The sequence below is a fragment of the Delphinapterus leucas genome, chromosome 4, assembly GCF_059928025.1.
Source record: "Delphinapterus leucas isolate spDelLeu-1000000601 "Yukka" chromosome 4, BTC_Dleu_Yukka2, whole genome shotgun sequence".
Classification (NCBI taxonomy): Eukaryota; Metazoa; Chordata; class Mammalia; order Artiodactyla; family Monodontidae; genus Delphinapterus; species Delphinapterus leucas.
In genome coordinates, this window is record NC_143132.1 from 107,755,006 (window position 1) to 107,770,278 (window position 15,273).

Here is a 15,273-nt window from a genome sequence, read left to right on the forward strand (position 1 = left end):
TCTTTTTGAATTAGTTTTGTCTGGACATATGCCCAGGAGTGGGACTGCTGGATCATATGGTAATTCTATTTTAGTTTTTTGAGGAGCCTCCATACTGCTTCTGGCTCTTAATTTGTAAATAAACGCTATTGATTTGTACAGCACTTTACAAAAATTTGCATTATAGGGTCTCAAAGTTGTAACATTCTTATCATTTGTAGTCTTAAAAAACCAAAAAAAAAAAAAACTACAAAGATGAGTAAACTAACCACATGAAACCTTCTTACCTTCCTTAAATAAAGGAGGGAAAAAACCCCTGATTTAAACTGACCATATAGGACTGTTTGGGTATTGAATATATTTTCTTCTTAAAGTCATTTTCAGACCTAGTATAACAAAAATTCCTCCTCAAAGATCAGTATTTCAGGCCCTAATAATTATTTTTATATCTTAAGCCATTTACTAAAAGAGGTTAAAAAATGTGGAGTTGGGTTTTAGAATTTATAAATACAAAGGCCCAATATTTATTAACTTTGCACACATAAACCTTCCTGTCTACAGAATTGTATGACACTGGAATATCTTAGTTTGCAGACTCCCCCTGAAAATCTTAACCATAGTTTAAGAGTGAGTTGCAGTTTTCTGAAATGGTGTAAATTACAGCTGTGCCAGTAGGGAGATAGATTTACTGAATGCTTTTCAGTATGTTTTAAATCCATGGAACCATTACAAAATTTAGTCTGATTCCACAGTTCTTGTTTAGTTAGAACATACAATACTATACATGAATTTAAAAATCATTACACTGGAGAGAAAGTACTGTCAGAGAGGCTCACGTTTACCAGTTGGGTCACTTTAGGTTAGCTGAAAGCGGACGTGCTTGAGAGCAGATGAGATTTTTACACTTCTTTTATTTCCTTCAGCACTTGTTGCAGGGGACAACCTGGTCATAGTTTTTACTACAGCAGTTTGCTGAAATAAAACTTGTCCCATTCCCTCAAGCACTTACCTGCAAAATAAAATATTCACTATTCTCTTGTGACTTACAGTTGACTGCCAGATAATGTATTTTTTGCTGATTATCAGAGCACAAGTGTTTAGGCAGCAGTTTCTGGTTAGGTCTGTTCATTTAGTCATTCAATCACACATCCATTCAAGCAACCGACCAGCATTTACAGATCACCCACTACGTGTTGGAACGCAGTTGTCTTAAATGAAACCAAAACCACAAGAAAAAGTTTTAAAGAATTACCAGAACTTTTATTTTTGCTCAGTTTTATTAAAAAAATAAATATGTCATAAAGTTTTTTTTCTTTAGGGAGAAAAAACGGAACAAGTCTCATAAAATCAAACAAGCAACAGTAAGGTGTCTTAACTTGAAAAAGATTGGGAATCACTGGTTTACAAGTTACAACTGAATGAAAGGACAACTGTACCAGCCTCAGCTGGCTGCTTCATGCCAATGGCAGCAAACAACAAGATCTACTAGGGCAAAATAAATTACCGTGTGGAAGCCCTGGTAAGTGCTTAAACAGGCCGAGTCACTGAGACATCAGGATAGATAGATCTTGCTTTCAACAACACAGAAGTTCCTGAAGGGTTGTGTGTAAATGAAATAACCACAAACATACTAGGGGAGCTTGGTACCTGAAAGAATTCCGTGGTGAATTCTTTTGTGAACAACCACTACTGCTTTTATAAATCCAGGTCCATTTGCTTTACTTAAGGCGAAGTACACCAAGCTGCTACCTCTCTGAGCTGAGGCAGTGGCATGTTCACCTAACACTGCTCCTGCTGGGCCAGTGGCACAATTTCCAAGTCTGTGTTTCTGTGAAGTAGTGTAAAATACAGAGTTGGCCAGGGAACCCAGCTGCATCTGGCAAAGCAGGCGGAAGGGTGGGAGCTCCACCTTTAACAATATTTCCATGTCAACAAAGACTTCTTTTGAGGGTCTACTTTGTGCAAAGCACAGTAAAAAACCTGACCAATTCAGTTACAGACGTACTTCCTTTCTCTAAAACCTTCGGTCAGGGCCTAGGTCTGGAACCCTAAAATAAAGTAATACTTCTAATTCTCCAGACTGGCTTTAACCAAATTAGATACCCAACTCCTTCAAACTGGGGTGGGATGATAATGAAAGAGACTGAGTTTTCCAATGCTGAAGTTTAACACGAGAATCACATTTCAGAGAACTAGTTAATGAAAAATTTTGCTGGTGACAAACTTTTCAAATGGTTCCTTTTTTTTCTTTCTTACTTCCTCTAAACAGAACTCTGAGTTCTCGGGTAAACTCTGCAGAACAGTTAAAGTCATTGATGTTCTCTGGTTGGGTGACATATTTCAGTCCTGCTGATAGAAATAGAAATTTCTTTCCACCCACCAGAATGTCATGAACTTATCCTACAGCACAGCAGTGATGCTTTGCACAGGGATTAAATATGGTAGTACTAGTTCCAGTCAGTTTTAATCTTTGTAAATAAATAGAATCCTCACTTTGCTCACAGCCTCCGTTTCATTTGGCCAAACTTCTACCAGGCTTAAGCCACATGTAATTAGTTAGGCTGTTCAGTTTCTTTATAAAAAATGCTTCCAATAACACTGCTGCCTATATGTACAGGTGTGAATGAAAAGAGTATGCAATCCGTAGTCTTTTCCACACTTGAGTACACTAACAACAATTAGTAAATAATTAAAGAATAAGTGGTCATTTTAAAACTTGTGTTTTTCCTTAAAAAAAAAATTTCACTTTCTAGCAACTTAAAAAAAATGGGTCTTAAAAGTGCCCTATTAATGTCAATGCTGTTCCCCACTCTGGCCCACCCATCCAAAACCTGCTACAAATGCTGGATTGAGTTTATACAAATAATTTATCAGTACCAAGATTTTTCAAATGGAAACAGTGTTACTGACTTCTTCATACTGGATAACAAAATAAGGGTAACTCTGGTCATCATTGAAGATGACAAAAATCTGAGGCTCAAAGAAATTATCCACACAAGAGTCATACAGGTCACTGGTGACACTTCCGGGATTCACGGGCGGGGGCCTTCTCATGCCATGGCTGCCCATCGTGTATCTGCCAGTTAGCACTTTAGCCAGAAACATGAAATGGACTCCTTTGGAGGACTTCTTAGAAAAGTTATGCGAGTAGCTTGCCTTCTTTGCAAAATAACTGCCTTGTCCAAACATTGTAGCATGCTTTCCACAGACTCGAGGGTCAAAGTTGTGCTTGCAGATTCCATCTACCACATCCTGGGATGTTCCATGAAATAAATGTCTCTCATTTATTATTCTGTCACGGCCAGACATTTTCCTGTTCATATACTCCTTTTTCCTAAGGCAAACAGTGGACAGGGAATTCAGAAAAATGAATAGATCAGTTTAATAGGCATGATGTAGTCAGTCATAAACTTCTTTTTATGGTTTCAATGGGGAGGAAATGTTAAAGTAGCTACCAAGGGCAAAATCTCATCAAAGATCATACTGAAAGTTTAAACTTATCTTTTCCACTGCAGACAAGAAAAGCCCTTTCCCTTTTTTCTCCATCAACCATTTGTTCACCTGCTCTCTCTTCCATTTCAAATCTAGTTCTCACATCTTCTCAGGGTGACTTCCTTACCTAATTCCACCAACCTGAGAGTCTCTTAATTCTGAGGTTCCTCAAATCTACATGTATCCCTCTGAATTACATTAATTTGTTGCTGACTTGAGAGGCAGCATAGTAAAGTGATTAAAAACAAGGCCTCTGGTGCTAGACTGCCTGGGTTCAAATTCCAGCACTGTATCATATTAGCTGTATGACCTGTGGCAAGTTACCAAACTTTTCTGTGACTCAGTTTCCTTTCTGTAAAATGCAGATTGTAATAATCTTTCTTGTAGGTCTGTTATGAGAATTATATGTGAGTTAAAATATATGAACAAATATGACATTAAGTTCTATGCAAGTCTCTACTATTATGTTCTGCATTTGTCATTAGCTACATCAAGAAAAGCTCTCGAACTTTTCATACTGCTGACTCACCTTTTATATTTCTCCCAAAGAAACTGGTTTTGGACTCTCAGTATTTGCAAAATTCTATATTTAAACTCAGGCACAGTCTTATGAAAAAGATTATAAATGATTCGATAACTTTTGTCCTCTGCAGAAACAGGCACTTGGATGAAGTCCTGAGAGGGATGCATATACACCCAAGTTTCAGGGTAAAAGTTTGCTGAGGTGACCCCATCTGGGCAGATGATTTGTGATGATGAGGTTGCTTCAAGAGGCGGAGGTGCCTGTGTGGGAACACCACCAAGTGTCCTAGAAGGGAGAGGGAGAACGTCAGTGTACAACCTCAGCAGTAAGGTGCTCTACATCAAAACCTCCATCTCACATACAGTGCTCTACAGCAGTATCTAATATTATAATTTGAATAGCTTCAATGCTTGTTTAAAAAAACAACATAGAAAATGCTATCAACTAAAGAAAAAAAAACCTTAGAGCTAACACTGCCTGTATAGAGATAACCTATTATTAGCTTCCCCTGGCCTCCTCCTTGTGGAGAAAACTCTGGAATGTACTGCTGCAAGGCAAGCAAGCAAGTGCCAATTTATAAATATCTTTACTTTCTGAATCCTGGATTCCTCTTTTGCCTATATAGTTATGCTCCTATAACTATATAGGAGGAACAATTTCAAGGGAGGAACAATTTATATACGTTCCTCAAACTTTGCTGTACTAAGCACAAAACGTATCATTGCTAGAGGTTGTGTACGTGGGGAAGCATAGTGAGTGGAGGCAAAGTGAAGCAGGGCAAGAGGGAGCTTACAGGGAGATGACAGAAAATATTAAAAATAAAAAGCTTATACTTTGGTTTTTGTATAAAAACAAATCATGGAGTAGGCATTTGCTTCAGTTTTAAATATCACATATAACAACAAAACCATCAATACAATTCAAATGTTATAGCTTCAGATGTGCTTAAGATGGAGCTAATTACTTTAAGCCCTAGACACTAGAATATCCTTGAACCTTAAATTCAGGTCTGTTACGTTGAAGGATGAGTTTAGACAAGCAGTTACTTATTCCTGCCTGATTAAATGATTTAAATCATTTTTCTTAGCCATTTTCAAAACAGAGCAAAACGGAAGAAGCAGAGAGAAAGATAATCCTGACCCTGAGACCCAGATTCAGGGCTGGGGTACTACTCCACTCATAAGCATACATTGGTCACGGGGAAGCCCTAAGTCTGCCAAATCATTAGGAAACTGAAATTTTCAAAAGAGCTTTGGGACACAGAGGTTACAACAATAGGTGAACATGCATCTAATCTCCAGGAGGATATTTACCATCAGCCACCTTACACTAAGCACATACTGTGGACCAGGCACTTCACACCCAGTGTCACTACCTGTCATAACCCCACACAATGGCTTGGTTATTGGATACTGCTGTAGAGCACTTTTCAAATCAAGAAACTGCCAGCACAGCTAGTAAAGAACAGAGACAGCATATGAACCCAGGCCTATCTAGTTTCTAAGCACATACTCCTTGCATTTCCATATATTTCACAATTCACATGTACATATATTTTCTTCTTCTTTGTCTTTTTTTTTAAATCTTTAAACAAGGCTTGAAAGTGATGGATGGATACCAGGATTGCAATTCAGGTCTGCCTGATTCCCACTACCATTGCCACTACCCCACAGCCTTTTGACTTTTAAGACATGGCTTGCTATAGAGGTACAACCTGCCTCCTCTACCCCCCACCTCCTTCAAGTAGCTGCGCCTATGATTAAAGTGCCTCAAAGTCCCTTTGTTAGACAGAGACAGAGTTCTGGGTGAATCCGGGGCTTGCAGAATCCCCCAGGTGCTTTTAAGTTCAGGAGCAGATCTAAAGGGGTGCTGTTTTCCCCAACCTTCATGACAGAGGGCACAACAGTTCTTGTCTTCTGGAGCATTTTCACAAAGCCCTGACAGATTCCTCCAGAGCCTTCCTTCACTGGTACATTTTTTTGAAGAGAGGCCCCTACTGCTTTAATCAGACTCTGATAGGTCTGTAACTCCTTAAAAAGCCATCACCATTCTAGAGTAATGGTAGGAAACACAGACTATAAGCTCCTTATTTTTAGCTGTTCCCTCCATCCCTGCTCTGCAAAGTTCCCAGTATTGTTAGGGGCTGAAGTTACCAACAGAGGTTTCTGGATTGAAGGAGGAAGGTAAGATTCTCCCAACCACTCTGCCCAAAATAGGTTTTAGGCTGTCACAGCCATACTGAAAACGTGGCACTGACAATGGAAGAGACTGTTCCTTTTCCTTCCGCTAGCACTCCTGCCTAAAAATCAGTTTCACAAAATGAAAGCTTCAAATGTCTCCTTTCCTTTTTCAGGGGACTGGTGGGGTCTATTATTTCCTTACACATGCTTGAAGATGAGCCTGTGTAAATAAATCCCATCTATCCTAAGACATTAAATCAGATTTTATGTATTTGGTTAAGCATCCATTCTTACCCATGGATGCTTACTTATAATAAGCCAACATCTTAATTGGGCTAAAACATAAAAATGTATATAGACATCTGTCTGATGGAACTCTACACTCTGGTTGCCATGGGTTAAAAATACATATTCTAAGCAGTTACAAATGTAGCTTTATTTTCCAAGAATACTGAGTTTGTATCCAGCTCATGGATATTCCAATGACATACTGCGAGCTTCACACCGTAAGCAGCCTTCTTTAGAGAGGCAAAGTCAAAGGCTACGGCACTTGTACTCAAGGGCCTCTGAAGAACAAATTTTCCTAATCCAAGGTCACCTTTTATCATTCTCCTTCCCTCCCCTGGCCATTCCGAAAGACGTTTCCTAACCTAACTTCAGTGATGAAGTAAAAATTAATTTTATCCTTTTTGGGGAGGAGTCAAAGAAGTCCTCTCAGGCCTTCTCATGACCATGAGGTGATTGCACAGGGCAGATGTCCTTCCAGCTGAAATGGACTTCCAAACCTCTAAATCTGATATTTGTGTGCTTATGCAGCCTTAGCTCAAGTATTCTAAGAATATTAAAGAATAAGATCCTTTTTATCAGCCCTATTAAAAATCATCAAAGCATATGGAAAAAAATTTTAACTATGAGGAATGTTAGCTAAACCTGATTGTGGTAGCCATTTTACAACATATACATATATTAAGTCATTACGCTGTCCATTTTCAACTTATACAGTGTTTTATGTCAATTATATATCAATAAAACTGGAAGGGGAAAAAAAGCAGGGAAACCCTCTTTTAAAAAGAGCCAAGCTTTTGCCTTAATTCATGAACTAAGCCCCCGCCTCACCCTCCACCTCCCTACTCCAGCATTCCCAATTCTTAGGTATCTCTGGTTCCCTGATAATTGTGGCCTTTTTGACACCTATGTTTTTCTTTGACCCTTTGTGTTTGCTAACACTTAAAAACAAAACTTTCTTCCTGGCTAAGATCACAGTCTCTCTGGAAATCTACTTCTGAAATCTGCTTTTTGGAATTAGTCTCCCTCCTCTTTCTGCCTTCTAGGCCAGCCCCAGACTCTAGGGCAGACAGGAACTGAAGGCTGCATTTACCCATTCCACCCTAGTGAACTTGCTGCTTCTCTGCTCTTTTCCTCTTGAAATGTCTGCACTATCTCTTTGACTTGCTAAGCTCCTACTTTATACCTGATGATCACTGTTCCAGATAAGAAGACTAAACTAGGAAGTTTTAAAAAGAAAAGAGTGACTTTCTTTGTTCTCTTGTAAGCCTATGTTATAAATAGGAAGGCTATATCTGTGGCATTAATTCTACTACTGCTCATATTATTTTTACAGTTCATACTTTTACAAAACAAGCGTAAGTTTAAAAAAAGGTGGGGGGAAGAGGGTATTCCATAATTACTTAAGATGGAAAACAAATCAACTTTCACTATTCTGTAAAACTCCCCCAACAATGCAGCACTTGAATAAGCATTCTTCCTCTCTCACAGAAGCTGCATCTCGCTTGATTGGCTCAGCATGCCAAGCTGCCGGTCTCACTAATGAGTTCTACTGTCTCACTAGGAGGACAATATGTTCCTAACTACTGGACGCTGACACTATCTCCAGCTGTGCTAGTGAAATGGCATTTTTATTAGTTTCTAATAATAATTAAAAAAAACCCTTACACTTGAACTAAGAAGAAAGCACATATTTACCTCAAGTCGATATATATATTTCTAAAATCTGCCTTATTAACAAATTGTTTTTGGGTACCTAGCATTTCAGGGACTTTTGTTTATATTTTGTTTTTAATGTTCCCTTTGCAATCTCAGAATTAGAATCATCAACACTCTGCCATAATGGATCTGGGAAAAACACACTTTGGCCTTGGAATAAAAAACTACTAGTAAGAATACAAAAGAAGATTTTTACCTCAAAGATCAGCAGAAGAGACCAACCAATATTACCCTAGACCTCCCCAGTTCATAAAACCAAGTAAACCTAGTAGCATTTTAAAAGTCAAGCTCTAAATATGGTGTATCTGACTAGAGTAGATAATGATTTCCCTAGAGATACTACCTTTCAGACATGGCCTTGCTAATGGTAATGTGCCCCAGCTTTTGGGACCTATGGAGATGTGCCACTGGGCTCTCTGGAGAGGGAAAAGAAAAATGGCACTTGGGAAAATGGAAGGAGAGCTCACCTATAATTCAGAAGGATGAGTCTCGACCTAAAAGTATGACAGGTAATTTTAGTGCATATTATAGGAAGATGGGGCTTACTGAGCAAATGAGAATGCAAATTATTTGAAAAGGTGAATTCTTCCCATGCAAATTCACTCAAGGAAGAAGAATGGAGAACACCACCTTGAGGGACTCTCTCTACTTGCCAAGGCAGTTTACCTGGTCTGGGAAATAGTCCCATAACATGGAAGGGTATCTCAATCTTCCATGAAGGAGGCAAATGCAAACTCTGTCTTATCCCAGATACTGTATAAGTACTTTTAGCTGTGGAAAAATGTTAACTCTGCTTTTCAGTTCAAAAAATTCAATAGGATGCTCACTCTTTTAGTGTTGGGTTAACTGCAGCTTATCTGAACTATATTTTTTGAAGAATTAAATCTAAAGATAACTCAGAATTTTATATTCTAGAGGTAATAAGTTAGTCTTTTACAGTCTTTTTCTCTTTGGCATTAAGTGTACATTTACATAAAATGGAAGCAAAGATGAGACTTTCTGCTGGACACTTACTGTAAATATGGAAGCAGTATAAAACAGGAACGGAAGAGGGGTCTCCTTTTTATTTCTCTCCTGAAGAATGAGTTGTGAAGAATGTAGTGGTTGTTCCACATCATAAATCGGACCTCTTTCAAACCCCGAGAGTTGGCTTCTTCAATCAATCGAATAACAGACTATGGAGTAGAAAACAGAAGGTAAAGAAAAAAAAAGCAAGTTAAAAAAGCAATAAATGTGGTAAATAGTCACTATAAAATATGAAAAATGTTAATGTAACTAAAGGTAAAAATAGTTAACTTTGCTATTAACATCAGAAGTGTTTCAATAAAGTACAGTGAGTCAAATTACCTCCTGTTACACGTAGGAATTTTATTTTCTTTAAAGATGCAGAATAGAAAAATGCTTCCTGTTCAGAACATGGATTTCCACCTTATGAAACATGTGAAGGATTAGTCTATTCTATTTTGAGGCTATAAGAATGTCCTGGAGATTTTTTTTTTAATATTTCTTAAGGGAGTTTCAGAACAGGATTAAAGATAGTAGTATATACAGTTCAAATAAACCAATTAAGTTCCAAACCCAAGAAACCTCTCTGAGGAAAAACACAGGGACAGTCCAACTATTCTGAGGATACATTTTAAACAGCCTCTTATTCTCTTTGAAAGGTATTAGATCCTAGTGACTACTTAAGAGACAGAAATTTTAACTCAATATTATGTTTTACACTAATTAACATACTAGGTCATTTTCTTTTGCTATTGCCTTAAAAGAAAACCTAAGGTAGATAAGTCAATTCTCCCTTTTTGTAATACTGGAAATGAACTTAATCAAGTTGAAGAAGTCAGATCTTTGGAATGTGAAATTAATCTTTAAGTCCATTTCAGGGCATTTAAATGTGACTCAGAATTCTCACAGGCAAAATAAACCACCACCATTTTAAAACCTCGCTTTGTGATGGATGAACTATTCTTACCATCTCAGACTAAGGATGCATGTGCACATGTGATAGAATTTTAAATGACTGATTTGCCTGACCACAGTTCAGTAAACATTTTCAAGTACTTCTTCCAGGGGCTTAAGGGTGATTGTTTCCCCCTAGACTTCTAAACTGCTAATAGTGTAACACATGATCCAACCACCAGGAGCCAGATATAGCCAAAAGTTACACCAGTGCTCATCTCATTAAAATTACTCCAAAGGCGGCACTGAGTCTGAGTACTTACCACATTTAATACTTGGCTCCTATAGTATAAGATACTGGGAAGGGCCTCCCTGGTGGCGCAGTGGTTGAGAATCTGCCTGCTAATGCAGGGGACACGGGTTCGAGCCCTGGTCTGGGAGGATCCCACATGCCGCGGAGCAACTAGGCCCGTGAGCCATGGCCGCTGAGCCTGCGCGTCCAGAGCCTGTGCTCCGCAACAAGAGAGGCCACAACGGTGAGAGGCCCGCGCACCGCGATAAAGAGTAGCCCCCGCTTGCCTCAACTAGAGATAGCCCTCGCACAGAAACGAAGACCCAACACAGCAAAAATAAATAAATTAATTAATAAACTCCTACCCCCTACATCTAAAAAAAAGAAAGAAAGAAAGATACTGGGAAAAGCATTTTCTCTCTGATAATAGTGGTATTCTATTTATGGGTTACAGGTTAATGGAAAAAAATATATTTTCAGAAAAATCAAGAGAGAAAAGCGTTACTCGTATCAACAAGACTCAATTTTACATCCATAAGTTCTTTGATCTGTGGTTCTGTCTAGTCATCGTTGAGAAGGAACAGTGAAAGACAAAAAAATTTAAACGCACTTTTGGAAAAAAGAACCTGTAAATACCTCAGGATACTCTCTCCATCCAAAGTGGTCCCTACAGAAGAATTTCCAGACTGTGTGGTAAATAGAGTTGACATTGCTAGAGGGTGGTGTGGACAGCCTTCGTAGTTGGTCAAATTCAGTTGTTTCATACACATTCATGGCATTCAAGTCTGCCCAGAATTCTTGTCCTCTAAGAAGACCCAAGAAAAAAAATGAACTGTTAATAAATAATGGAAATATCTAAACATCTCATGTGATATTACAAATATCTAGTATAGCATACTGTAGAATTTTCAAAGCTTGTCTTGTTTGGAGTAAAAGGACATCATTCCTGGTTTTTTCCCCATTTCGTATATGCCTTAAGACCAAAACGTGCAAGCCATGGAGTAGGGATTGATTCTATCCCTTAACATCACTGGCCTAAACCAATCAACACAGTCCCACCCTCCCTACCACAGTGGGATGAGCCAAACCTGGTCTCAACCAATCAGGGAGTCAGCTCTAAGATGAAGCTTCACAGAAAGCAGACAGAGAAACGAACTTCTCTTTTTCAAGAGGCATCAGTTTTCGTAAGTCAACATAGGAATACACAATATTGTCTGATGAAAGACAGGAAAAATAAAATGACCCCAGATAAGGCAAGTACTGCTCATCTACCCAACATTAATATTGTCCTTTATCCTGTGGGTAGAAAAAAAAGTTGACGAAACATGAGAGAAAATAGTTTGGATTACTGTAAAGTTCAGCTATGAGAATAGTTTCGTCATTCTGTTATCTGGTCTGCTACTGCTGAACAAGCACTTTACGTGCGCGCGCGTGCGTGCGTATGTGTGCGTGTGTGTGTGTAGGTCCTGCTATATAAATCAGAATCACTTAAAAAATTATAAAGGGTGGTCTAAAAAACGTGTTCCTTTTTTAATGGAACTTCATCTAGTGTTTGAAACATCTGAACCATTAATGGCAAAATGTTCATTTTATTTTTCTCTCTCTTCATGTATATTTCAAAATTCCCCTAAGAAAACATAAAATAATAACATCACAGATATAAGCAGAGTGACTAAGCTTCCAAATACATTCTTTCAACCACAGATTTCTAAATGACTGTCTATAACACACATCCAAATACTCCGGATCCAGTGGCACTCAGAACTGGCTCAGGTGAAATCCAGGTGTTTGGACAGATATTCCCAATAATTAACATATTTCCTTTCAGTAAATCAAGATTTTGAAAAAGGTATTAATTTTGATCTATGGGTTTTGTTGGTTAGTATGATGCTCCAGACTGCTCTTCGAACATTTGTTTCAAGGACTGTTAATAAGTATTCTGGGCAAAAAGCATTCTGTGGTCAAAAGTTTGAAAAACTTGGTTACACAAAGTTAAACAATTTACTTACTGCAGCCACTCCTCAGTCCCTTTAATATGCTAAGGTAGATAATGAAGTACCATGATGAGGGCTAGAAGGTACTCTTCTAAACCTATGACAGTGCTCTCTCCCTTTTACCCATGAAGACCTATTAACATCTCTCACTAAACACCCTGGCAAATATGAGGGAAAGAAAATATTTCCCACCCTCCACCCCAATGTTCACAATTTGTGAATCAGGTTCTATTTGAAAAAAGAAAAAAAAAGTCATATACCAACTGATGGTGCCATGGAGCACGTAACTTGTAAAAAGCAGTATGTTCCTTAAAAAATTCCTAAAAAGCTTCCAAAAACCCTAATTTCTTGCTTAATTTCAAGTTAGGATTAGGATACCTAATTTCAACCTAACTAGTAGGATGTAGTCTTAAATGGAACATATAATTTTAAGTGTGAAATGGGAAGAAGACAATAAAATGTAGTTTACATCACATTTGAACACTACTTTGTTTAAAATTATTTATGGTCAAAAGGAATACTTAATCCAAAATTTTAAAAAACATTTCTGGGAAATTCTTCAAAAAAGAAAAACACTGAAAACTGGAACCCCTATACCTAAATTAAATTTCACAACAAGTTGCTTTAAACAATTTTTCCTTAACTTTAGGAGAATCTGATGTTATCACTGAGTGGAGAGATATTAACCTCCTTCTCCCTGTTAAGATCATTTCCAGTTTCTAAACAGATTTTCCTATTTTAAGTTTATTTCCCAGTAACTGTTCCCAATTATGAGTTAATAAATCCTCAGTATTTTCTTTATGGAGTTCTTAGAAGAGCAGTCATTATGTTAATAACATATATTATAATATAAACAGCCAATGCTTTTTGCTATTAAAGTATCAGATTTTATTCTGGACATCTCTCTAGCAATTTCTGTTTACTCCTGTATTATTGAGACTTCATAGATAATGATCTGCATGAGAAAGATATCTAAAACTGCAGCTTTTGCTATGTTCTCTGTGTACTTCAGTCCTTTGGGCATTATGAAATTTTTATGACAAATCCTAATTTACTACAATCAACTGTTCTGTGGATTGATGTATCAAAGTACTGTTTTAGCTCTATTTGATTTTCAATATGCTTTAGCAGACTTGACAGAGACAAAACAACAAATCTGAAAAACATTATCTTTTTATAAGATTACTTTTACCACCTGTTCTCCCTTAAACAGGGAATCCTTAAAAAAATCCAACGCCGGAATTTCCCTGGTGGTGCAGTGGTTAAAGAATCCGCCTGCCAATGCAGGGGACATGGGTTCGAGCCCTGGTCCGGGAAGATCCGACAGCCGTGAAGCAACTAAGCCCGTGCACCACAACTACTGAGCCTGCACTCTAGAGCCCGTGAGCCACAACTACTGAAGCCCGCGCGCCTAGAGCCCATGCTCCGCAACAAGAGAAGCCACCGCAGTGAGAAGCCCACACACTGCAAAGTAGCCCCTGCTCGCCACGACTAGAGAAAGCCTGTGTGCAGCAACAAAGACCCAATGCAGCCAAAAAAAAACAAAGCCAAGAGTTTTTATTCTCCTCAATGTGCATCAGTGTAAAATTCATGCAACACGAATGCCAAATGTTCAACATTTACCACTCTTATCAAGCCATTGTTTCATGTTACCAGAAAGCAGTTATGAGTCGTGTGTGTGGAAATGGTGATGGTGGGCTGTAAGGCAATACACAAATAATTAAGCAGATGTAGTCCCTGACTTCCAGGGCTTCAAGAGGGAAATAATTAACAAAATCTAAAACCAAAGAAGCAGTACATTTGCCTATCTAAACTCATCGGTGGCAAGTACACTCTGGGAATGAGAGGACAAAGAATAGAATGAGAGGACAAAGAACAGAATAATGCAGCATTATGGGAGAGGAGATGGCTACTCCTCCAGGAATGGATAAAGGTCAGGAAAAGTAAGAGGCTTTCCAGTATCAATCCAAGATAGCTTTCTGTAAGAGAAAGAATTTTAGGAATAGTTTAATAGGAAATAATTACCAGTAAGTGAAGGTTGTGTGGAAGAACAAGAAAAAAAGAGTTCTTCCAGTATTTTGCTTGAAGGGTAGGGACAGGGAAGGACAGGAACAGAGAGCTGGAAAAGGAAACCTAAACAAGGGTACATAAGAGATTAGAAAATGTGAACAGGATATATAACAGACACTGTGAGAGATGTCGGGCCATGAGCTAAGGAGGTAAGTCCAGGGTCTCAGAGCCTTAAATAAAGGTTGGAATTTAGAGTACTGAGCAGACTGTGGTAAAAGGTCAAAGTAGTAAATACAGGATGTGTAAAAACTGAGCAACAGAGACAGTGCTAGAGATGGGGGTGGAGGTGGGGAGGATAGGGCTTCACAAAGGCAAGATGCAATCATCCTGGCAGATGAGAACCCTATCTGACTTAATGGTAGCCCTACTGAGGGATGGCCAGAAAAGAGTGAGTATGGGAGATAGCCACTGCACAGTAGGATTTAGATTTCGTTAAATATATCATGCGGCTACCATCAATCAATCTGGACTCACCCAAAATATAACCTTATCATGATGAATTAAAAAAAATATTGTGAACAGATTGCTGATTTTTGTTTTGATGGGAAGAATGAACATGAACTGCTGAAATATTAACAATTCTGTGTCCACATGCTTCACCAACAAACATACCACCACATATACCAATACAAGAATCCAGATACAAAACTAATTAAAAATTCTGAAAAGAACACCCATTCTCATAACTTAGATGCTTTCTAACAGTGGTTTTCTTCCTACTTAACAAACACCTTGACATACCAACATTTCCAACATATATTATTAACACACAGAGCACCAACACCCACACCAAGTCAGAAAGTCTGCCCCACACACCATCATTTCTTCTATGTATATTTT

The 15,273-nt window shown here is 38.3% G+C and overlaps 1 protein-coding gene across 4 annotated transcripts in view; it reads right to left on the reverse strand.

Annotated features, from left to right (window-relative positions):
* Window positions 1-1,217: 1,217 nt before the first annotated feature.
* Window positions 1,218-15,273, reverse strand: part of TIPARP (TCDD inducible poly(ADP-ribose) polymerase) — a 29,033-nt gene continuing 14,977 nt past the window's right edge. For all 4 annotated transcript variants that reach the window (XM_022573732.2, XM_022573742.2, XM_089910964.1 and 1 more), the window contains 4 exons: window positions 11,006-11,174; window positions 9,193-9,353; window positions 4,001-4,279; window positions 1,218-3,313 (listed from right to left, as the gene is read on the reverse strand). In XM_022573732.2, the coding sequence (XP_022429440.1) occupies window positions 2,866-3,313; window positions 4,001-4,279; window positions 9,193-9,353; window positions 11,006-11,174 (1,057 nt within the window). In that variant the 3' untranslated portion in view covers window positions 1,218-2,865. The remainder of the gene's footprint in view (window positions 3,314-4,000; window positions 4,280-9,192; window positions 9,354-11,005; window positions 11,175-15,273) is intronic.